Source organism: Hemitrygon akajei, unplaced genomic scaffold, assembly GCF_048418815.1.
Source record: "Hemitrygon akajei unplaced genomic scaffold, sHemAka1.3 Scf000042, whole genome shotgun sequence".
Lineage (NCBI taxonomy): Eukaryota > Metazoa > Chordata > Chondrichthyes > Myliobatiformes > Dasyatidae > Hemitrygon > Hemitrygon akajei.
This window is the reverse complement of record NW_027331928.1, coordinates 68,052-92,180: the sequence shown is the minus strand read 5'-3', so window position 1 is coordinate 92,180 and position 24,129 is coordinate 68,052. Positions and strand designations below refer to the sequence as shown.

The 24,129-nt window shown below is 48.9% G+C and overlaps 1 protein-coding gene across 1 annotated transcript; it reads right to left on the bottom strand.

Moving 5' to 3' along the window:
• Positions 1-294: 294 nt before the first annotated feature.
• LOC140720427 (oxidized low-density lipoprotein receptor 1-like) lies at positions 295-23,588 on the bottom strand. The gene is made up of 7 exons (XM_073035278.1): positions 23,525-23,588; positions 22,557-22,676; positions 18,687-18,803; positions 8,248-8,415; positions 2,328-2,470; positions 1,923-1,987; positions 295-642 (listed from the first exon to the last, which is right to left on the bottom strand). Exons 1-7 carry the CDS (start codon positions 23,586-23,588, stop codon positions 462-464), a joined length of 858 nt encoding a protein of 285 aa, XP_072891379.1. The 3' UTR covers positions 295-461.
• Positions 23,589-24,129: the final 541 nt, after the last annotated feature.

Here is a 24,129-nt window from a genome sequence, read left to right as displayed (position 1 = left end):
CTCACTCAGGGTTGGGTTATCGAGCACCAGAGGGGACAGGATTGAGGTGAGAGTGAGTGGAAAGGAGAAAGAGAGAGAGAGAGATCAGGGAGACGGAGGGTATAGAGAGAACGGGGAGTGGAGGTAGAGAGTTCCTGAGGAGGGAAGGGCAGAGAGGTGTAAGAGGAGTGCAGAGGGAGCACAGAAAGTGCAGGCGGTGAATGTTCGAGGGAATAAGGGGAGCTGAGGGGTAGAGAGGAAGTAGAGGAAACTAGGAAGAGCGGTACGGGGGCAGTGGTGAGAACGAAGGGGATAGACGGCGAGAGGGGTTTGTCGGTGTCTGCTGGGGATAATATGATGGTGACAAAAGGAGGAGATGGAGTAGGACGGAGGGACAGAGAGGGTGGGGAGCGAATTTGAAAGGATTTAGGAGGGAGAGTGAAGGGGACAGAAGGAGGAGAAAATGGGGGTAGTCACTTGATTCATGTTGACTCCACTGGCTGTTGACAGAGACCCAGGATCTTTTCAGGAACGTCCGGGAACAAAGGTGCCGACCTCTCGCAGATGAAATTTCGATCACCATCACAAGTGTTACTCGTTCCGCACTGAATGCATTCGGGCGTTCCCGGGGACGCCTTGTACAGGAGACTCCAGCCCACAGTCCTAACCAGGAGGGTTAATAAATTTCAACAGAGACAAAACAGCTTCAGTGGAGGACCCGAGCCGAGACCGTCCCCAAGCTAATCCCATGAATTCGATCTCTCCTAATTGCCTGTGTGAGTCCCCAAACTCATCCCATTCAACTACTCTCCCCCCACGGCAGTGTCAGTACCGAGGCAGACACCACGGTCCCAATGTCTCCCCACAATCCTGTGTCAGTCCCCAATCTAATCGTACTGACCCAATGTCTCCCCATAGCCCCGTATCCCCCAAACTGATCCCACCGAACCGCTTTCCCATCACAGTTCCCTTTCAGTCCCCAAACTCATCCCAGTCAACCACTCTCTCCCCACAGTCCCGTGCCGGCACCCAGAAAAATACCACGGTCCCAATGTCTCCCCACAATCCTATGTCAGTTCCCAAACTAATCGTACTGACCCAATGTCTCCCCACAGCCCCGTAACCCCCAAACTAATCCCACCGAACCGCTTCCCCGCTACAGACCCCTTTCAGTCCCCATACGAATCGAACAGGCCCACCCTCCCCCCTCTGATCTGTTTCTGTCCCCGAACAAACCCAACTGTCCCACCGTCTCACCACAGTTATGTCTGTCCCGAAATGAATCCCACTGTTCCACACTCTTCCCTCAGCCCTGTGTGGCTCCAGGTTCATCTCGTTGTCCCTTCCTCTACCCGGAGCTTCGTGTCTGTCTCCCGACATATCCCACTACACCGCGCTCTCCCCACCGCCTCTGGTCCGCCTCCAGACTTATACCACTGGCACCCTCTCCCCCACATCCTTGCCTCTATTCGCAAACTAATTCCGTTAACCCACTGACTGCCACCGCCCTGTATCGGTCTCCACACTACTCCAGGTGTCCTACTCTCGCCCCTCAGATCCGTGTCATTCACCAAACTAATCCCACTGTTGATCCCTCTCCCCACAGCCCGGCGACGATCACCAAAATGATCCCACTGCACCGCGCTGTCCTCACCTACTTGCGTCAGTACCACAATAATCCCTGTGTACTGATCTCTCCCCACGGCCCCCTGGCAGTTTCCGAAATATTCCCACTGCCCTGTCCTTCCCCGACAGACACGTGTCGGACCCAAAATGTTCCCATTGTACCACGCTAGCCCCTACCCACGTACAGTCTACAAACAAATCCCAATGCCCCTCCCTTTTCCCAAGAAACTACTTCAGTCCGTAAACTAATCCCATTTTCTCCCGTCAGGACTATCTCAATAACCAATATTCACCCCACAGATTAGTGATAATCTCACCCGTTTTCGCATTTTTCAATCCAGTAAACAAGGTTGTTGTCCTGAAGATTGTGGGATACAAAGCGCTGGGAAGTTAAATTTACTTGATTAATGCCTAGAATCGAAAAATATGTACTGAGCTTCTCTCAGCTGATTACAACAGAAATCTGGGATGGGTCTGCCTGGAAGGAGATTCACTCTGAGTCTGACCCCGGCAGTGTGTTGTGGGACGCTGTGGAGGGAGATTCACTCTGAGTCTGACCCCGGCAGTTTGTGGTGGGACGGTGTGGAGGGAGATTCACTCTGTGTCTGACCCCGGGAGTGTGTGATGGGAAAGTGTGGAGGGAGATTCACGCTGTGTCTGACCCCGGGAGAGTGTGATGATTCTCGTGTTACTGTGGGATCTTCTAGTGCAGTGACACATACCGCTTCATCCCTTGAATTGATTTCCAGCAGCCTTGAATCACGGTTTGAACATTCTTGCTTCGCTTTTTGGAAAGATGTATGAAACGTGGATACGTAATAACACCGGTCTTTATTTGTGAGCCAGTCCTTGGAACACGTTTGCTCTGGAAATCAGGAACAAGAAACAGTGAGACACAGAGTGAATTTCCCTTCAAACTTTCCTGTCACACACACCCGGGGAGACACACAAAGTGAAATTCCCTCCACGGGGTACCATCCCGCACAACGTCTCATCGTAAATTAACAAGCATCAGACACAGTGAATTTCTCTACACATCATCCATCACACTCTTGCGGGATCAAGACACAGGGTGAATAGAACATGGGACATAGAATAATACAGCACAGTACAGGCCGTGTGGCCCACAATGTTGTGCCTACACTTTAACCCTTCCTCCCATATATTCGCCTACCTTAATTTCCTCCATATACCTGTCTAGTAGTCTCTTAAATTTCACTAGTATATCTGTCTCCACCACTGACTCAGGCAGTGCATTCCACACACCAACCACTCTCTGAGTAAAAAAACCTTCCTCTAATATCCCCCTTGAACTTCCCACCCCTTACCTTAAAGCGATGTCCTCTTGTACTGATCAGTGGTGCCCTGCAGAAGAGGCGCTGGCTATCCACTCTATACATTCCTCTTAATATCTTATACACCTCCGACATGTCTCCTCTCATCCTCCTTCTCTTTTGGTAAAGCCCTAGCTCCCTTAATCTCTGATCATAATCCACACTCTCTAAACCAGGCAGCATCCTGGTAAATCTCCTCTGTACCCTTTCCAATGCTTCCACATCCTTTCTATAGTGAAGCGACCAGAACTGGACACAGTACTCCAAGTGTGGCCTAACCAGACTTTTCTAGAGCAGCATCATTACCTCGCAACTCTAAAACATAGAACATAGAATAGCACAGTAAATTACAGGTCCTTCCGCCCACAATGTTATGCCGACCCTCAATCTTTACATCCCATATTACCCCCTACCTTAAATTCCTCCATATATTTGTCTAGTAGTTTATTAAACTTCACTGGTGTATCTGTCTCCACCACTGACTCAGTGAGTGAAATACCTGCCTCTAATAGCCCCGGTGAACTTTCTTCCCCTTACCTTAAAGCCATGTCATCTTGTGTTGAACAGTGGTGCCCTGAGAAAGAGGCGCTGGCTGTCCACTATCTATTCCACTTAATATCTTGTATACCACTGTCATGTCTCCTCTCCAGGCATGCGGCACTGTTCCCTGTGTCAGACACACGCATGACCCCAAACCCAAAACCTCTCACCCACCCCCATTCCCGACATAGCTACTCATCACAGGCGCACTGTGTCAAACACAGAGTCCCATCGTACATACACGGGGTGAGACACAGTTTTAAGATACCTGCACCTTCCGATCACACACTAACACGGTCAGACGCAGATTGAATCTCCCTCTCCACGGACCCATCACACACTCCAGGCGTCAGACGTGGTGTGAAGCTCCGTGCACACTGCCTTTTATAAACGCCCGGGGTCAGACGTGGAGTGAAGGTCCGCGTACACTGCCTTTTATAAACCCCGGGGTCAGACGTGGAGTGAAGCGCCGTGCACACTGCCTTTTATAAACGCCCGGGGTCAGACCTGGAGTGAATGGCCGTGCACACTGCCTTTTATAAACGCCCGGCGTCAGATGTAGAGTGAGGCACCGTGTACACTGCATTTTATAAACGCCCAGGGTCAGACGTGGAGAGAAGCTCCGTGCACACTGCCTGTTATAAACGCCCGGGGTTAGACGTGGAGTGAAGCTCCGTGCACACTGCCTTTTATAAACGCCCGGGGTCAGACGTGGAACGAAGCTCCGTGCACACTGCCTTTTATAAACGCCCGGGGTCAGACGTGGAGTGAAGCTCCGTGCACACTGCCTTTTATAAACGCCCGGGGTCAGACGTGGAGTGAAGCTCCGTGCACACTGCCTTTTATAAACGCCCGGGGTCAGACGTGGAATGAAGCTCCGTGCACACTGCCTTTTATAAACGCCCGGGGTCAGACGTGGAATGAAGCTCCGTGCACACTGCCTTTTATAAATGCCCGGGATCAGATGTAGAGTGAGGCTCCGTGTACACTGCCTTTTATAAACGCCCGGGGTCAGACGTGGAGTGAAGCTCCGTGCACACTGCCTTTTATAAACGCCCGGGGTCAGACGTGGAGTGAAGCTCCGTGCACACTGCCTTTTATAAACGCCCGGGGTCAGACGTGGAGTGAAGCTCCGTGCACACTGCCTTTTATAAACGCCCGGGGTCAGACGTGGAGTGAAGCTCCGTGCACACTGCCTTTTATAAACGCCCGGGGTCAGACGTGGAGTGAGGCTCCGTGCACACTGCCTTTTATAAACGCCCGGGGTCAGACGTGGAGTGATGCTCCGTGCACACTGCCTTTTATAAACGCCCGGGGTCAGACGTGGAGTGAAGCTCCGTGCACACTGCCTTTTATAAACGCCCGGGGTCAGACGTGGAGTGAAGCTCCGTGCACACTGCCTTTTATAAACGCCCGGGGTCAGACGTGGAGTGAAGCTCCGTGCACACTGCCTTTTATAAACGCCCGGGGTCAGACGTGGAGTGAGGCTCCGTGCACACTGCCTTTTATAAACGCCCGGGGTCAGACGTGGAGTGATGCTCCGTGCACACTGCCTTTTATAAACGCCCGGGGTCAGACGTGGAGTGAAGCTCCGTGCACACTGCCTTTTATAAACGCCCGGGGTCAGACGAGGAGTGAAGCTCCGTGCACACTGCCTTTTATAAACGCCCGGGGTCAGACGTGGAGTGAAGCTCCGTGCACACTGCCTTTTATAAACGCCCGGGGTCAGATGTAGAGTGAAGCGCCGTGCACACTGCCTTTTATAAACGCCCAGAGTTAGACGTGGAGTGAAGCTCCGTGCACACTGCCTTTTATAAACGCCCGGGGTCAGACGTGGAGTGAAGCGCCGTGCACACTGCCTTTTATAAACGCCCGGGGTCAGATGTGGAGTGAGGCTCCGTGCACACTGTCTTTTATAAACGCCCGGAGTCAGACGTGGAGTGAAGCGCCGTGCACACTGCCTTTTATAAACGCCCGGGGTCAGACGTGGAGTGAGGCTCCGTGTACACTGCCTTTTATAAACGCCCGGGGTCAGACGTGGAGTGAAGCTCCGTGCACACTGCCTTTTATAAACGCCCGGGGTCAGACGTGGAGTGAGGCTCCGTGTACACTGTCTTTTATAAACGCCCGGGAACAGACGTGGAGTGAAGCTCCGTGAACACTGCCTTTTATAAACGCCCGGGGTCAGACGTGGTGTGAAGCTAAGTGCACACTGCCTTTTATAAACGCCCGGGGTCAGACGTGGAGTGAAGCCCCGTGCACACTGCCTTTTATAAACGCCCGGGAACAGACGTGGAGTGAAGCTCCGTGCACACTGCCTTTTATAAACGCCCGGGGTCAGACGTGGTGTGAAGCTCCGTGCACACTGCCTTTTATAAACGCCCGGGGTCAGACCTGGAGTGAAGCTCCGGGCACACTGCCTTTTATAAACGCCCGGTGTCAGACGTGGAGTGAAGCTCCGTGCACACTGCCTATTTTAAACGCCCGGAGTCAGCCGTGGAGTGAGGCTCCGTGCGCACTGCCTTTTATAAACGCCCGGGGTCAGACGTGGAGTGAAGCTCCGTGCACACTGCCTTTTATAAACGCCCGGGGTCAGACGTGGAGTGAAGCTCCGTGCACACTGCCTTTTATAAACGCCCGGGGTCAGGCGTGGAGTGAAGCTCCGTGCACACTGCCTTTTATAAACGCCCGGGGTCAGGCGTGGAGTGAAGCTCCGTGCACACTGCCTTTTATAAACGCCCGGGGTCAGACGTGGAGTGAAGCTCCGTGCACACTGCCTTTTATAAACGCCCGGGGTCAGACGTGGAGTGAAGCTCCGTGCACACTGCCTTTTATAAACGCCCGGGGTCAGACGTGGAGTGAAGCTCCGTGCACACTGCCTTTTATAAACTGCCGGGGTCAGACGTGGAGTGAAGCTCCGTGCACACTGCCTTTTATAAACGCCCGAGGTCAGACGTGGAGTAAAGCTCCGTGCACACTGCCTGTTATAAACGCCCGGGGTCAGACGTGGAGTGAAGCTCCGTGCACACTGCCTTTTATAAACGCCCGGGGTCAGACGTGGAGTGAAGCTCCGTGCACACTGCCTTTTATAAACGCCCGGGGTCAGACGTGGAGTGAAGCTCCGTGCACACTGCCTTTTATAAACGCCCGGGGTCAGACGTAGAATGAAGCTCCGTGCACACTGCCTTTTATAAACGCCCGGGGTCAGACGTGGAGTGAAGCTCCGTGCACACTGCCTTTTATAAACGCCCGGGGTCAGACGTGGAATGAAGCTCCGTGCACACTGCCTTTTATAAACGCTCGGGGTCAGACGTGGAGTGAAGCTTCCGTCTGCAATGTCGCATCAAACACTCTCGGAGTCAGACACAGACACTCATTCCAGCGTTCAGACGCGAAGTGAAGTTTCTTGCACACCGTCCTGTCACACTCTTCCGTTGTCAGATTCTGAGTTTTACTCCTTGCACACAGCGTCTCACACACTCCCTGGATTAAACACAGAGTAAAGCTCCCTCAACACCGCCCCTCACACACTCCTGGATCAGGGAACAGAATTAAGATACCCCACCATGTCCAATCACACACAGCTTGATCAGACATAGTTGAATCTCTCTCTCCACGGCCCCATCACACACTCCAGCGTTCAGACACAGAAAGAAACTCCCTCAGCGCACACGACGAATATCGGAGTGAGAGTGATTCTCCATCGTCTGCTACTCAACGCACCACATAGAAAATTTCTGACACAGAGTGAAGCTGCCTCCACACGACCCCATCTCATACTCCCGAATCTAACACAGTGTGAATCTCCATCCTTACGTCCCATCACGCAATTCCTGGCAGGTCACAGAGTGAGGCTCTCTCTGATCCGTTCCATCACACCCACCTGTGTTCTCACACAAAGCGAAACTCCGCTCACACCCTCCCATGGCAAACTCACGGGGTCAGAATCCCACCACAATATCCAATCAGACAATCCGGTGTCACAGAGACTAACCATCCATCTGCACTGTCCCATCACACACTCCTGGAATCAAACACAAACGCTCTCTCTCTCTACAATCCCATTACACACTCCGGGAGTCAGACACAGAGTGAAGCTCCCTCTGCAATGTCCCATCACTCACTACACGAATCAGACACATACTGTAGCTGTCTCTCCACGATCCCATCACACACTCCCGGATTCAGACGAAGATTGAAACCCCCTCTGCAACGTCCCATCACACACTCCCGGATTCAGACACAGACTGAATCTCCCTCCACACCGTTCCCATCCCACACGCCCGGGGTCAGACACAGACTGAATCTCCCTCCACACCGTGCCGTCAAACACTCCCGGATTCGGAGTGAAAATATCTCTCCACGGTGCCATAACACACTTGAGGTGTCAGACATGGGGTGTATCTCTCTGGGCAGTGTCCCATCAGACAATCCCGCTGTCAGACACAGAGTGAAGCTGGATCCGTACTGTCCCATCAGACACTCCCGGAGTGAGACATAGAGTGAAGCTGTAATGTTACGTCTCACAATCCGTGGTCAGACACAGAGTGGATCCACCTCCACAACGTCCCATCACACTCTCCTGGTTCAGTGACAGAGGGAAACGCCCTCCATGCAGTCCCATCACGCTCGCCGGGTCAAACACAGAGTGAATCACCCTCCATACCATCTCTTCACAAACTCCCGATGTCACGCACAGAGTGACGCTTCCTCTCTCCATGCCTGCCCTGTGATGAGGAGCGGGTGAAAGAGGGGGATGATGCCTCACCTCTTTTGCTGGTCAACAATTCACAGATTTGAGCCTTGGTTTCGTTGACAGATCTGTACTTCGTTTCCATCTCAGTGAACTGGTGACGGAGATCACTGTTCATTCGTTTGAGAACGGACAGATTTGAGTTCCGGTGACATGTTTCGTACGACTGACGAATCTGTGATACTGAGAGAGATGGTGAAGGGTGTTTAGCGTTTACAGTGACGTGTGAATCAGCGTCACGCTACCGAACAGGTCACAGAGAGTGTTGTGCCAGTGTCACAGTGAAGGACGTGCTGGCGTCACAGTGAGAGGCGTCGGCACCACCTTGAGGGGCGTGTTTGTGTCACGCTGTGTGGTATATCAATGTCCTGGTGAAGGTTTTGTTGTTACCATGGGGGTCTGCATCAGTATCGTGCGGGACATGTCCGAGTTTCAGTGGGGAACGTGTCGGTGTCACTGTGATAGGAGATTCTGTGCCCCGGCCAGAGTTGTGCCAGATCACAATGAAGTGTATCTCGATGTCAAGACGTGGAAAATGTCAGGGTGAGGGGGCTTGTTGAGACACGGTGGGTGGAGTGTCTGTGCCATGGTGTGGGGTGGGCTGGTTTCACAGAGAGGTGTAAGTCTGTGTCACGGTGAGAGACGTCATGGCCACGCTGTGTGTGAGAGGGTCACGGAGAGGTGTCCCGGAGAGGACTATGTCGGTGTCATTGTGAATTTAGGTGTCGGTATCTGTTAAGGGGTTTGCCTGTGTCAGGGTGAGGTGTGGGTAATTGCCTCAGTGAGCGGTGCATTGGTCTTATGTTGAGAAGCTAAACTGTCTCGGTAAGGGGTGTTACAGTCACTTCTGAGTCTTTTTCACGATGCGATGCGGAGCTGATCACATTGAGGAGCGTGAAGATGTCACGGTGTACGCAACCTCAGCGTCCCGGTGAAGAACGTGTCCGTGTCATTGTGAGGTGGGTTTCGGTGCTTCCTTGAGGAGTTTATCAGAAACACCATCAGGGGCATATCGATATTACTGAAGGGTACCATGCGGTCAGTGTGACAGCCATAGGCGTGTCCAGGCGATGGTCGTGTCGGTGTCGGGTTAGGAGTGTATCTGTGTCTCGTTAAAGGTCGTGACCGTAATAAGTTAAGAGAATTGTTTATGTTATTGTGAATGGCGTGTCGGAGTCAGCATGAGTCTGCATTGTGTTTTTAGTGTCCCTGTTATAGAAGATAGAGCATAGAATTGTACAGCACAGTACAGGCATTTCGGCCCACAATGTTATGCCGACCCATAAACCCTGCCTCCCATATAACTCCCCACATACCTGTCCAGCAGCCTCTTAAATTTCACTGATGAATCTGCCTCCACTACTGACTCAGGCAGTGCATTCCACGCACCAACCACTCTCCGAATAAAAAAAAAACTTCCTCTAATATCCCCCTTCAACTTCCTACCCCTTACCTTAAAGCCAGGTCCTGTTGTATTGAGCAGTGCGCTCTTGGGGAAGAGGCGCTAGCTGTCCACTCTACCTATCCCTCTTAATATCTTGTATACCCCTATCATGTCTCCACTCATCCTCCTTCTTTCCAAAGAGTAAAGCCCTAGCTCCCTTAAACTCTGATCATAATTCAGACTTTCTAAACCAGGCAGCATCCTGGTAAATCTCCTCAGTACCCTTTCCAATGCTTCCACATCCTTCCTATAGTGAGGCGACCAGAACCGGACACAGTGCTCCAACTGTGGCCTAACTTGAGTTTTATAGAGCTACACCATTACCTCACTTTCCTTTGGAAAGTGGCCAGTGAGTGAGTGGGCCAGTGAAGGTGTGTAGATTTGAGGCTTTGACTCGAGAGATATCGACGAGAAGAGGCGGAGGACGAGCTTGTTCCCAGTTAGTCTTTGCAATGCCTCCTGAGACGGTGATGTACCTCTCCTGTGAGATGTGGCAGTCTTGGGGGAACTCCCCTCTCTCGCAGAGTCACATCTGCCAGAAGTGCTTGCGGCTGGCCGTTCTGCAAGACCGCGTGAGGAATCTGGAGCAGCAGCTGGATGAACTTCGACTCATTAGGGAGAACGAGGCAGTCATAGCCGAGAGCTACAGGGAGGTAGTCACACCTAGGCCGCGGGAAGTAGGTCGTTGGGTAACAGTCAGAGGGAGGAAAGCGAAGGAGGTTAGACAGTTAGTGCAGAGCACCCCTGTAGCCATTTCCCTGAATAATAAGTTTACCGTCCTGGATGCTGTTGGCGAGGATGACTGACCAGGTGTGAGCCACGGTGGCAGGGCCTCTGGCACTGAGTCTGTCCCTGTGGTGCAGAAGGATGAGACGGAGAAGAGGAGAGCTGTCGTCATTGGAAACTCTATAGTCAGGGAAGCGGACAGAAGATTTTGTGGATGTGAAAAGGAAACCCGCGTGGTTTGTTGCCTCCCGGGTTCCAGGGTCCGGGATGAATCAGACCGTGTGCAAGACATCCTGGTACGAGAGGGAAAGCAACCAGAAGTCGTGATAGATGTTGGTACTAACGACATAGGCTGAAAGAGGGATGAGGTCCTGAAGTGTGAGTTTCAGAAACTGGGCAGAAGGCTGAAGATCAGGACCTCAAGATGGCGTTTTCAGGATTGCTGCCAGTGCTACGTGATAGTGATGGTAAGAATTGGAGGAGATGGCAGTTGAATGCGTGGCTGAGGAGTTGGTGCAGGGGGCAGGGTTTTAGATTTTTGGATCATTGGGATCTATTCTCGGGAAGTTAGGGCGTGTGCAGATTGTATGGGTTGAACCTGAACTCGAGGGGGAGCAATATCCTTGCAAGTATGTTGGCTAGCATGGTTCGGAAGGGTTTAGACTAATTTGCAAGGGGGATAGGACCCGGAGCAACAGAACAGTGAAAGAAGTGCATGGAGTAAAGCCAGATCTAAAATATAGAGCGGCATTGAGGAAAGAGAAGCAGATTAAAGGGTGTAAAGGTAGTAAGGCAGAAGGGCTAAAGTGCATGTACTTCAATCCAAGAAGCATCAGGAACAAAGGTGATGAACTGAGAGCTTGGATACATACATGGAATTCTGATGCAGTGGCTATTACAGAGACATGGCCGACACCAGGGCAGGAATGGATTCTCAATATTCCTGAACTTCAGTGCTTTAAAAGGGATAGAGATGGGGGAACGGGGGAGGAGGGGTGGCATTGCTGGTCAGGGATACTATTACAGCTGAAGAAAGGATGGGTATTGTAGCAGGATCCTCTTTTGAGTCAGTATGGGTCAGTCAGGAAACGGAAGGGAGCAGTTGGTGATAAGTGATGTGGAAAATCTAGACAGGTAGAGGAAGGCAGCATACATGAGGTTTAGGAAGCAAGGATCAGATGGGTCTATTGAGGAATATAGGGTAGCAAGAAAGGAGCTTAAGAAGGGGCTGAGAAAAGCAAGAAGGGGGCAAGAGAAGGCCTTGGCGTGTAGCGTAAAAGAAAACCCCAAGGCATTATTTATCATGTGAACAAAAAAAGAGTGACAGAAGTCAAGATAGGACCGATTCAACGTAAAGTGGGAAGATGTGCCTGGAGGCTGTGGAAGTGAACGAGGTCCACAATGAATACCTCTCCTCGGTATTCACCAATGAGAGTGATCTTGATGACGGAGAGGACAATATGAGTGAGGTTGATGTTCTATAGCATGTTTATATTAAGGGAGAGGAGGAGTTGGATTTGTTAGAATGCATTAGGACGGATAAGTTCCCGGGGCCGGACGGAATATTCTCCAGGCTGCTCCACGAGGCAAGGCAAGAGATTGCCGAGGCTCTGGCTAGGATCTTTATGTCCTCGTTGTCCACGGGAAAGGTACCAGAGGATTGGGGTCAGGCGAATGTTGACCCCTTATCCAAAAAAAAAAATAGCAGGTATAGGGATAGGGTAGTAGGGATATAAAAAACTGCTTAGGCCACACATGGGGTACCGTGTCCAGTAGGAAGGATGTGGAAAGTGTGGAAGCACTGGAAAGGATACAGAGAAGATTTACCAGGGTGCTGCCTGGTTTAGAGAGTATGGATTATGATCCGAGATTAAGGGAGCTAGGGATTTACTCTTTGGAGAGAAGGAGGATGAGAGGAGACATGATAGAGGTGTACAAGATATTAAGAGGAATAGACAGAGTGGCAGCCATAATTATATTAATTAAAGAACAGTGAGACATACGACTGTGATTGGAAAGCTGTTGGAAAAGATTCTTAGAGGTAGGATCTATGGGCATTTAGAGAATCATGGTCTGTTCAGGGACTGTCAGCATGGCTTTGTGTAAGGCAGAAAGCGTCTAACAAGCCTGATAGAGTTATTTGAATTGGTGAGCAGGCATGAGAGTACTGCAGTAGATGTGATCTACATGTATTTTAGTAAGGCATTTGTCAAGGTTCCACACGGTAGGCGTATTCAGTAAGTGAGAAGGCATGGGATCCATGGAGGTTTGGCCGGGTGAATTCAGTATTAACTTGCCTGCAGAAGGCAGAGGGTCGTGGTGGAGGGAGTACATTCAGAATGGAGGGTTTTGACTAGTGGTGTACCACAAAGATCTGTTCTGGGACCTATAATTTCCGTGATTTTTATTAGCAACCTGGATATGGTAGTAGAAGTGTGGTTTAGCAAGTTTGCAGACGACACAATGGTTAGTGGTGTTGTAGATCATGTAGAGGATCGTCAAATATTGCAAAGAAACATGGATAGGATGCAAGAGTGGGCTGAGAAGTAGCAGATGGAGATCAACCTGGAGAAGTGTGAGGTGGTTAACTTTGGAAGGATTGACTCCAAGACAGAGTACAAAGTAAATGGCAGGATGCATTGTAGTGTGGAGGAGCAGAGGGATCTGGAGGTACATGTCCACAGATCCCTCAAAAGTGCTTCACAGGTAGATAGGGTGGTTAAGAAAGCTTATGGGGTGTTAGCTTTCATAAATCAAGGGATAAAGTTTAAGAGACGCGATGTAATAATGTAGCTCTATAAAACACAGCTTAGGCCACACTTGGAGTACTGTGTCCAGTTCTGGTCACCTCACTATAGGAAAGATGTGGAAGCATTGGAAAGGGTACAGAGGAGATTTACCAGGATGCTGCCTGGTTTAGAGAGTATGCATTATGATCAGAGATTAAGGGAGCTAGGGCTTTACTCTTTGGAGAGAAGGAGGATGAGAGGAGACATGATAGAGGTGTACAAGATATTAACAGGAATAGATAGAGTGGACAGCCAGCACCTCTCCTCCAGGGCACCACTGCTCAGTACAAGAGGATATGACTTTAAGGTAAGGGGAGGGAAGTTCAAGGGGGATATTAGAGGAAAGTTGTTCACTCAGAGAGTGTTTGGTGCGTGGAATGCACTGCCTGAGTCAGTGGTGGAGGCAGATCCAAGAGAGAAGTTTAGGAGACTACTAGACAGGTATATGGAGGAAATTAAGGTGTGGGGTTATATGGGAGGCAGAGCTTGAGCGTCGGCACAACATTGTGGGTTGAAGGGCCTGTAATGTGCTGTACTGTTCTATTTTCTATGTTCTCACCACTCTTAAACGCTATCCCTCGACTTTTGAATGCTAATACCCCATAAGCTTTTTTAAGTACCCTATCTACCTGTGAGGCAAATTTTAGGGGTCTGTGGACTTGTACATCTAGATCCCTCTGTATCCTCCACACTACCATCTGGCCTGGCATTTACTTTTTACACTGCCTTGGAGATTGTCCTTACAAAGTGTATCTCCTCACACTTTTCCGTTTTGAACACCAACTGCTACTTCTCAGCCAACTTCTGCATCCAATAAATGTCTCTCTGCAATTTTCCACAATCATCGACATTATCTACAAGGCCACCAAACTTTGTGGCGTCTCCAAACTTGCCAATCCACCCTTCTACCCCCACATCCAGGTCGATAATGAAAATCACGAAAAGTAGAGGTCCCAGAACAGATCCTTGAGGGACACCACTGGTCACAACCCTCCAATCTGAATGTACTCCCCCCACCACAACCCTCTGTTTTCTTCAGAAAAAAATAAATACCGCATTCACCTGGCCAAAAGTCCCTGTATCCCATGCCTTCTCATTTTATGAATTAGCCTACAGTGTGGAATCTTGTCAAACGCCTTACTAAACGCCATCTATATCATATCTACTGCACTACTCTCATCTGTAAGTTTGGTCAACTCCTCAAGTAAATCTATCAGGTTTGTTAGACACGATCTGTCTTTCATAACGCCATGCTGATGGTCTCTGATCAGACCATTATTCTCTAAATTCTCATAGATTTTCTGTCTAAGAATCTTTTCCAACAGCTTTCCCACCAGCGACGTAAAGCTCACTGGTCTATAATTACCCGGACTATCCCGACTACCTTTTTCGAGCAAGTGGACAACTTTCGCCTCCCCCCAATTCTGCGGTACCATTCCGGTGGAGAACGAGGACATAACGATCCTAATCAAAGGCTCAGCAATCATTATCCTCACCTCGTGGAGCAGCCTGGGGAAAATTCCGTCAGGCCCCTTTACTTACCCGTTTTCATGAATTTTAACAACTCCAACACTTCATCTCCACTGCAATCAACATGCTCCAGCACATTCAACGACCTTCATATTGTCCTCACTGTCATCAAGTTCTATCTCATTGGTGAATACCGAAGATAAGTATTAATTGAAGACTTCGCTCTCTTCCGCATTCTCCAGGCACAACTTTATCCCACCTTTATCTCTAATCGGTCCTTCCTTCACTCCTGTCTTCCTATTATTCTTCACATAACGGAGGAATGCCTTACCCTACTCTCCAAGGCCTTCTCATGTCCGCTTCTGGCTCTCCTGAGCCCCCTCTTAAGCTCATTTCTTGCTATCTTATATTCCTCAATAGACCCATCTGTTCCTTGCTTCCGAAACAACATGTATTCTGCCTTCTTCCACCTGCTAGATTTTCCACCTCACTTGTTACCTATGGTTGCTTCACCCTACCATTCTTTATCTTCCTCACCGAGACAAATTTATCCCTAACATCCTGCAAGAGATCCCTAAACATCGACCATATGTCCTGTGACTAGTTGTGTGCCTGTGACTAGTGGTGTGCCACAGGGATCAGTGCTGGGTCCATTTTTATTTGTCATCTATATCGATTATCTGGAATATAAGTAAGTGAATTGGATCAGCAAATGTGCTGATGATACAAAGATTGGAGGTGTAGTGGACAGTGAGGAAGATTTTCAAAGCTTGCAGAGGTATTTGTACCAGCTGGTAAAATAGGCTGAGGAATGGCAGATGGAGTTTAATACAGACAAGAGTGAACTATTGCACTTTGGAAGGGCAAACCAAGGTAGAACATGCAAGGTAAATCGTAGGGCACTGAAGAATGCAGTAGATCAGAACGATCTGGGAATACGGATACAAAATTCCCTAAAAGTGCCGTCACAGGTAGATAGGGTAGTAACGAGAGCTCTTGGTACATTGTCTTTATATGTCAAAGTATTGAGTATAAGAATTGGAACGTTATGATGAGGTTGTATAAGGCATTGGTGAGGAAGAATTTGGAGAATTGCGTGACGTTTTGGTCACCGAATTACAGGAAAGATATTAATAAGGTAAAAATGCTGAGAAGGTTTACATGGATGTTGGCGGGACTTGAGAAACTGAGTTACAAAGAAAGTTTGAATAGATTTGACAAGATTCCACATGGATGGTTAGTTAGGAAGTTTCAATCGTTAGGTATTAATATTGAAGTAGTAAATGTATTCAACAGTGGCTGGATGGGTGATGCCAGAGAGTAGTAATGGATAAATCTTTGTCAGGTTGGAGGCCGGTGACCAGTGGTGTGCCTCAGGGATTTGTACTGGGTACCATTTTATTTGTCATATACATGAATAATCTGGATGATGGAGTAGTAAATTGGATTAGTAAGTATGCAGATAATACTAAGATAGGTGGCGTTGTGGACAATGAAGTAGGTTTTTAAAGCTTGCAGAGTGATTTCAGAGAGGTTTAGTCTAGTTAGAAGAGTGGGCTAAGCGAAGGCAGATGAAGTTTAATGCTGATGTGTGACGTGCTACATTTTGGTAGGACTAATCAAAATAGGACATACATGGTAAATGGTAGACCATTGAAGAATGAAGTAGAACAGAGTGTTCTAGGAATAATGGTACATAGTTCCTTGAAGATGGAATCTCAAGTCGATAGAATGGTAAAGAAAACTGTTGGTATGCTGTCCTTTATAAATCAGAGCATTGAGTATCGGAGTTGGGATGTATGGTTAAAAATGTACAAGGCATTGTAAGACCATATTTGGAGTATTGTGTACAGTTCTGGTCACCGAATTATAAGAAAGATGTCAACAAAATAGAGAGAGTACAGAGAAAATTTACTAGAATATTACCTGAGTTTCAGCACCTAACTTACAGAGAATGGTTAACCAAGTGAGGCCTTTATTCTTTGGAGCGTAAAAGATTGAGGGGGCCTTTGATAGAGATATTTAAAATTAAGAGGGGGATAGATAGAGTTGACGTGGATAGGCTTTTTCCATTGAGAGCAGGGGAGATTCAAACAAGAGGACATGAGTTGAGATTTAAGGGGTAAAAGTTTAGGGGAAACACCAGGGGGAACTTCTTCACTCAGAGAGTAGTAGCTGTGTGTAACAAGCTTCCAGTAGAAGTGGTAGAGGCGTGTTCGATATTGTAATTGAAAGTAATATTACAGAGGTATATGGACAGCAAAGAAATGGAGGGTTATGGGCTGAGTGCAGGTCGGTGGGTCTAGGTGAGAGTAAGCGTTCGGCACGGACTAGAGTGACCGAGCTGGTCTGTTTCCTTGCTGTAATTGCTTAATTGTTATATAGTTTAGATTAGGAGTGTGCGTTCCCTGGTGCGTAGAAGAACGAGGGGAGATTTGATAGAGGTATATTCAATTATAATGGGTATAGATAGAGTGAATGCAAGTGGGTTTTTTCCACTGAGGCCAGGAAAGGAAAAAAAAACAGATGACATGGGTTAAGGGTGAAGGGGGAAAAGTTCACTTTTAACATTTAAGAAAATCCTGGACAGGTACATGGATGAGAGGTGTATGGCGGTATATGGTCCAAGTGTAGGTCAGTGTGACTGGCCAGAAAAATGTTTGGGCACAGCCAAGAAAAGACACAAGACCAGTTTCTGTGCCTCAATGTTCTGCGGTTCTATGTCCATAGTTCATTTCCCTGCAAATTATCATCCCAATTCACACCCGCAAATTCTATTCCTATAGCTTCATATTTTCCCTTCCCCAATTAAAATATTTACTGTCCTCTCTGATTCTAGCCTTTTCCATGATAATTCTAAAGGCCAGGGAGCGGTGGTTACTGTCCCCCAGATGTTCCACCATTGAGAGATCTGTGACCTGACCCAGTTCGTTTTCTAATACTAGATCTAGTTGGGCATTACCCCAGTCGGCCTGTCAACACAATGTGACAAGAATCCGTTCTGGACACATTTATCTAACTCTGCCCCGTCTAAACCGTTGGAACTAATCAATTCCCAATCAAAATTCGGGACGTTAAAGTCATCCATGATAAAAACCCTCTTAAATTTGCACCTTTCCAAGATCTGCTCCTCGCTATCTCTACTGCTACCAGGGGGCATATAGAATACTCCCAATAGAGTAGCTTCTTCCTTCCTGTTCCTGAATTCCACTCATTCTGACACAAAAGAGGATAGTGCTACATTACCCACCCTTTCTGCAGCTGACCAGTCATGCCACTCCTCCACCCCTTCCAGAAATATTGAGAATCCATTTCTGCCCTGGTGCCAGCCAAGTCTCCGTAATAACCACTACATCATAATTCCATGTATGTATCCAAACTCTCAATTCATCACCTTTGTTCGTGATGCTTCTTGCATTGAAGTGGACGCACTTTCGCCCTTCTTCCTTACTACCTTTACACACTTTATTCGTCTTCTCTTTCCTCAATGCCTCTCTATATGTTAGATCTGGCTTTATTCCATGCACTTCATTCACTGCTCTATCACTCCGGGTCCCATCCCCCTTGCAAATTAGTTTAAATCCTCCCGAACCATGCTAGCAAACCTACCAGCATGGATATTGCTTCCCCTCGAGTTCAGGTGCAACTGATCTAATCTGTACAGTTCCCACCTTCCTCAAAAGGGATCCCAATGATCCAAAAATCTAAAACCTTGCCCCCTGCACCAACCCCACAGCCACACATTCAACGGTCATCTCCTCCATTTCTTACCATCACTATCACGCAACAGAGGCAGCAATTCAGAGAACACCACCCTTAAGGTCCTGTGCTTCAGCCTTCTGCCTATTGCCCTAAACTCACAATTCAGGACCTTATCCCACTTCCCTATGGTGAGCTGTTTTTAATCCGTGTTACCGTAAAGGGGGTGGGGGGCGGTGTTGGTTTCACTGTTGTGTTTTACAATAACACTTTATTCCACTCTCTTTATTTATGGTCTGTCTCCATCCGGAGACCGTTCCACTCACCATGGATCGAGAGACCGACCACTGTCACGACGAAGGCGGATGTAACTAGGCAGAGTAGGCAGATCAGATGGTACGGTCTATTTCCGATCTTCACTTTCGACTCCTGTTCTTGCGCCGCTGCGGAGAGACCATACAACCATAAGACCATAATATATAAATTATAAATCCATAGGAGCTACTTAATGAATACTTCACTTCAGTAACTTAGTGACTGTAGTGATACTTGCTGCAGACTGAAAAGCTTGACGATGTAGATATTCGGAAAGAGGATGTGCTGGAGGATTAGGAGAACTTCAAGTTGGATAAGTCGCTTGGAGTGGACGAAATGTAATGGAGGCTACTGCGGGAGGCGACGGAGGAGATTGCTGAGCCTCTGGCGATGGTCTCTGCATCATCAATAGGGACGGGAGAGGTTCCCGAGGATTTGAGGGTTGCGAATGTTCTTCCATGATTATACAAAGTGAGTAGAGATAGCGCAGGGAATTATAGACCAGTGAGTCTTACCTCAGAGGTTGGTAAGTTGATGGAGAAGATCCTGAGAGGCAAGACTTATGAACGATTTGAATTTCTTTGACGATTCGGCTAAACACTTTGATGAAGGAAGAACAGTAGATCTAGTGTATATGGATTTCAGCAAGGCTTTTGATAAGGTACACCACGCAAGGCCAATTGAGACAATAAGGAGGCATGGGATCCAATGGGATATTGCTTAGTGGATCCAGAACTGGCTTGCATACTGAAGACAAAGAGTGATTTTTAGACGGATCACAGTGTACATGAAGGTCCTCAGTGGAGTACCTCAGAGATCTGTTCTGTGACCCTTATTCTTCGTGATTTTTATAAATGGCCCGAATGAAGAAGTGGAGGGATGGGTTAGTATGTTTGCTGATGACACATAGTTTGGAGATGTTGTGGATAGTGTGGAGGATTGTCAGAGGTTGCAGCGGGATATTGATGGGATACAAAACAGGGCTGAGAAGCGGCAGATGGAGTTCAACCCAATAAGTGTGAAGTGGTTCATTTTGGTAGATCAAATATCATGGTAGAATATAGTATTAATGGTAAGACTCTCGGCAGTGTGAAGAATCAGAGGGTTCTTTGGGTCGGAGTGCATAGGAAGCTCAAAGCAGCTGCACAGGTTGACACTGTGGTTAAGAAGGCATATTGTGTATTGGCCTTCATCAATCGTGAAATTGAATTTAGGAGCACAGAGGTAATGTTGCAGCTATATAGGACCCTGGTCAGACCCCACCTGGAGTACTGTGCTCAGTTCGGGTCGCCTCACTACAGGAAGAATGTGGAAGCCTTAGAAAGGTTGCAGAGGAGATTTACGAGGATGTTTCCTGGATTGGGGAGCATGCCATCTGAGAATAGGCTGAGTGAACTCGGCCGTTTCTCCTTGGAACGACGGATGATGAGAAGTGACCTGATAGAGGTGTACCAGATGAGGAGAGGCATTGATCGTCTGGATAATCAGAGGCTTTTCGCCCGGGCTGAAATGGTTGCCACAAGAGGACACAGGTTTAAGGTGCTGGGGAGTAGGTACAGAGAAGATGTTAGGGGTAAGTGTTTTACTCAGAGAGTGGTCAGTGCGTGGAATTGGCGGCCGGCAACTGTGATGAAGCCGGATAAGACAGGGTATTTTAAGAGACTTGTATTGCGCTGTAGGTTTTCTATGTTTCATAAGATATAGTAGCCGAAGTAGTGCGAACAGGCCATCGACACCGCTCCGCTATTCAATCATGGGCTGATCTAATTCTTTCTGTCATCCCCACTCCATTGCCTTCTGCCCAGACCCTCTGAAACGCTGGCTAATCAAGAACCTATCTTTCTCTGCCTTAAATGCACTTGATGACTTGGGTTCCACAGCTTCTCGTGGCAACAAATTCACCACCCTCTGACTGATGTAATCTCTCCGCAACTCAGTTCTAGCAGGACGTCCTTCAATCCCGAAGATTTGACCTCTTGTCCTAGAATCGCTTACCAACGGAAGGAACTTTTCCATATTTAGTCTGTTCAAGCCTTACAGCATTCGTAACCTTCTGTGAGATCTTCGCTTATTCTACTGAACCCCAGGGGATACAGACCGAGAGCTGCCAGATGTTCCTCATACAGCAAACCTCTCATTCCTGGAATCATTCTCATGAATCTTCTCTGAACCCTCTCTAATGTCAGAATATATAAGGAGCCCAGAACTGAACACAATACTCTAAGTGTGTTCTCACGAGTGCCTTTTGGTACCTCAACAAATTCCAAATTCCTTGACTTGGCAAAGGCTGACAGGTGTCTGACGGATCCTAGAGATCAGACAGATCTCCCCTGAGCCTCTTCCGCTCCAGAGGAAGCAACCCAGGTGTCCGACCTCTCGTTGTAACACATGCCACCGAATCCCGGCAGAGTCCTGTTAAACCTCTCCGGAGGCTCCCCAACGCCCTGACATCCTTCCGATAATGGGGAGACCAGAACTGTATACAATACCCCTGATTAATCCGAGATGGTGATTTTTATAAAGTTGCAACGTAACTCCCTGACATTTGTACTCAATGTCCCGACTAATAAAGGCAAGAATGCCATCGGACTTCTTAACCACCCCTTCAAACTGTGCAGCCACGTTCACTGAGCTGTGAACATGGACCCCAAGATCCTCTGCCCATCTAAAGTAAGGACATGTTCAGCACAGCATTGTACTCTGAAGGGCCGGTTCTCTATGTTTCTATGTTGCAGCATTGTTCAGGGTCTTGGCTTTGACAGTGTGTCATTTCTTTCATTTGAGTTAGCAAGGTGCAACATCTTAGGCTTGTCCCTGTTAAACTCCATCCAACTCCCGGTCTCCAAACCATATCTGTAACTGATCTGTGTCACACTGAATACTTTGCCGGTCTTCTCCGCTCTGCACAGCGCCACCTCTGGTCGTATCATCAGCAAAGCGACTAACCCACCCATCTGCAATTTCATGCAGAGTATTTATATACATTTAAGAGCCGAGTGGTGATCTTGCAGTTCTATACGATCCTGTTCAGACCCCACTTGGAGTACTATGCTCAGTTCTGCTCGCCTTGGAAAGACGTCGAAACCATAGAAAGGGTTCAGAGGACATTTAGAAGAATGTTTCCTGGATTGGACAGAATGCCTGATGAGAATAGGTTGAGTGACTAAAAACACAAAATGCTGGCAGAACTCAGCAGGCCAGACAGCATCTATGGGAGGAGTAGTGACGACGTTTCGGGCCGAAACCCTTCATCAGGAGGTTTGAGTGAATCTCGCCTTTACTCTTTGGAGCGACGGAGGATGAGAGGTGACCTGATAGAGCAGTATAATATTATGAGAGACATTGATTGTGTGGATAGTCAGAGGCGTTCCCCAGGGCTGAAATGGCTAGCAAGAGAGGGCATGGTTTTAAGGTGCTTGGAAGTAAATACAGAGGAGATGTCGGGGGTAAGTTTTTTACGCAGCGAGTGGTGAGTGCATGGAATGGGCTGCCGGAGGCGGTGGTGGAAGCGAAAACGAGAGGATCTATTAAGAGACTTCCTAATGGCTGCATGGAACTTAGAAAAATAGAGGGCTATGGGTAAAGCCTAGGTTGATCTAAGGTAGGGACATGAGCGTTCAGTTTTGTGGGCCGAAGGGCCTGCATTGTGATGTATGTGTTCTATGTTTCTATGTTTCTGACACACCCATCTACAATTTCATCCAGATCATTTATATACCTCACAGACAGGGATTAATTGAGGTGCCGAGTGACAACGTTTTATTACCCAGATGGTGGTCAGTCTTTGGGAGACAGAGGAAGTGGTCGAGAGCAGATGCATTAGAAACGTGGACAATTGCGAGTATGACACGTGATCACTCCAGGCTGACGTCATCACTGACCTGCTTGTTCAGTGGTTGACAACCCGCCTGGTCCCGAGGCAATGGGAGGATCGTCATCCTCATCAATGCGGGGTTCCTCTTTCCGAAATTTCAGATCTGAGTAGGTGGAGTTCAGACCGTCTGGGGGAGAGAGAGAGAGAGCAGATAAGCAAGAGAGTGAGAGCGGTAGAGAGTGGGGGAGGTTGTCTGGAAGAGAGAGGAGAGGGGTGAGAGAAGAGAGAGAGAAGCAAGTGAGGGAGAGAGAATGGGTGAGATTTCGAGAGGGTCAGGGAGAGTGTCAGGTCGAGAGGCTCACGGGGGCAGCAGAGGAGAGCGATGGACAGAGAGGGGGAGGTAGCGACAGGGGTGCTGGACGAGAAGATGTAAGAGAAAGAATGGGAAGGGAGAACGGGGTGAGAGAGGCGGAAAAAGAGTGGGAGGGGCAGGGGAGAGAGTCGAGAACAGTGAGAGGGCAGGGAGAGGTGTGAGAGAGGGCGAAAGAGGGGGATTGAGAAGAGAGTGTGAGGAGAGAAGAAAAGTGGGAGGGATAGAGAAGCGAGAAGAAGAAAACTTGAGAGAGAGAGCGAAGAGCGAGGGGAGGCAGCGTAGGAGAAAGGGCATGACCCATGGATAGTCAGGAGGAGAGGGCGTGAGAGGATTTCAGGGGCAAACTTAGGGACAGAGCCAGGTTGGAAGACCGGAGGGGCGGACGGGGAAGGATGAGAGGGAGCGGACAGAGATGGAAAGGACGCGAGGGAGACCGAGAGTGGTAGAGACAGTGACTGTGATAGAGGAGGGACGGGAGGGAGGGGGCCAATGAGAGAGGACGAAGAGATGGGGACAGTGGGAGAGAGTAGGGAAAACGGGGAGAGAGGAAGGGAGAAACGGAGAGCGGAGAGTATGTGAGAAGGTGAGGGAGCGGAGAGAAGGGGAAAGAGGGGAAAGAGAGTGGGGATAAGGAAAGTGAGAGAGCGATTATGGATTTATACCGCGCCTCCTCAACGTTTCTCCCACTGCGTCCCTCCTCACCACACGGACGCGGCGCTGACTCATCTCCGCACACCCTTCCCCTTAACACTCGCTCCTCAGCGCCCCTTCCCCCACACGGCACACCCAATGCTAGCTCTCCTCACCGACCCTTCAGCACACCCTCCTCAAAACATCCTACGGCGCTCCCTCTATACTGTCCCTCCCTGGGCGCTCACACCTAAAGGCACACTCCCCACCGTCCCTCCCACAAAGTACACCCACCCATCGTCTCTCCCTCGCGTTCCCTCCGCGTCTTATGCTCAAACAAGTAATCATTAGTGTGACTGTACGTTTTCCCTGAGATCTCTCGACAGGATTGGACACGTCAGCTAAACAGGGTCAAGCTAACAAAGATGAAACTGACCTCCATCTGTCCGGACCCGGGGCGCCGAGAGGGTTTTGAAATTAAGTTCCGCGTACGATACATCAGGTTCAGCTGGGGACAGAACAGGGAGGGTCAGAGACAGACTGAAGTTCCCTCCACACAGTCCAATCACACACTCCCGGGGTCAGATACAGAGTGAATCTCCCTCCACACTGTCCAATCACACACTCCCGGGGTCAG

Excerpts from the sequence above, each read along its gene's own strand:
- LOC140720427 (XM_073035278.1), bottom strand. The coding sequence starts at position 23,588 with ATGAGTCAGCGCCGCGTCCGTGTGGTGAGGAGGGACGCAGTGGGAGAA. Across the intron at positions 8,416-18,686 it reads GGTCGGTCTCTCGATCCATG|TATCACAGATTCGTCAGTCG; the intron begins GTGAGTGGAACG and ends CATCTCTCTCAG. Across the intron at positions 1,988-2,327 it reads TCAATTCAAGGGATGAAGCG|CGCTTTGTATCCCACAATCT; the intron begins GTATGTGTCACT and ends TTAACTTCCCAG.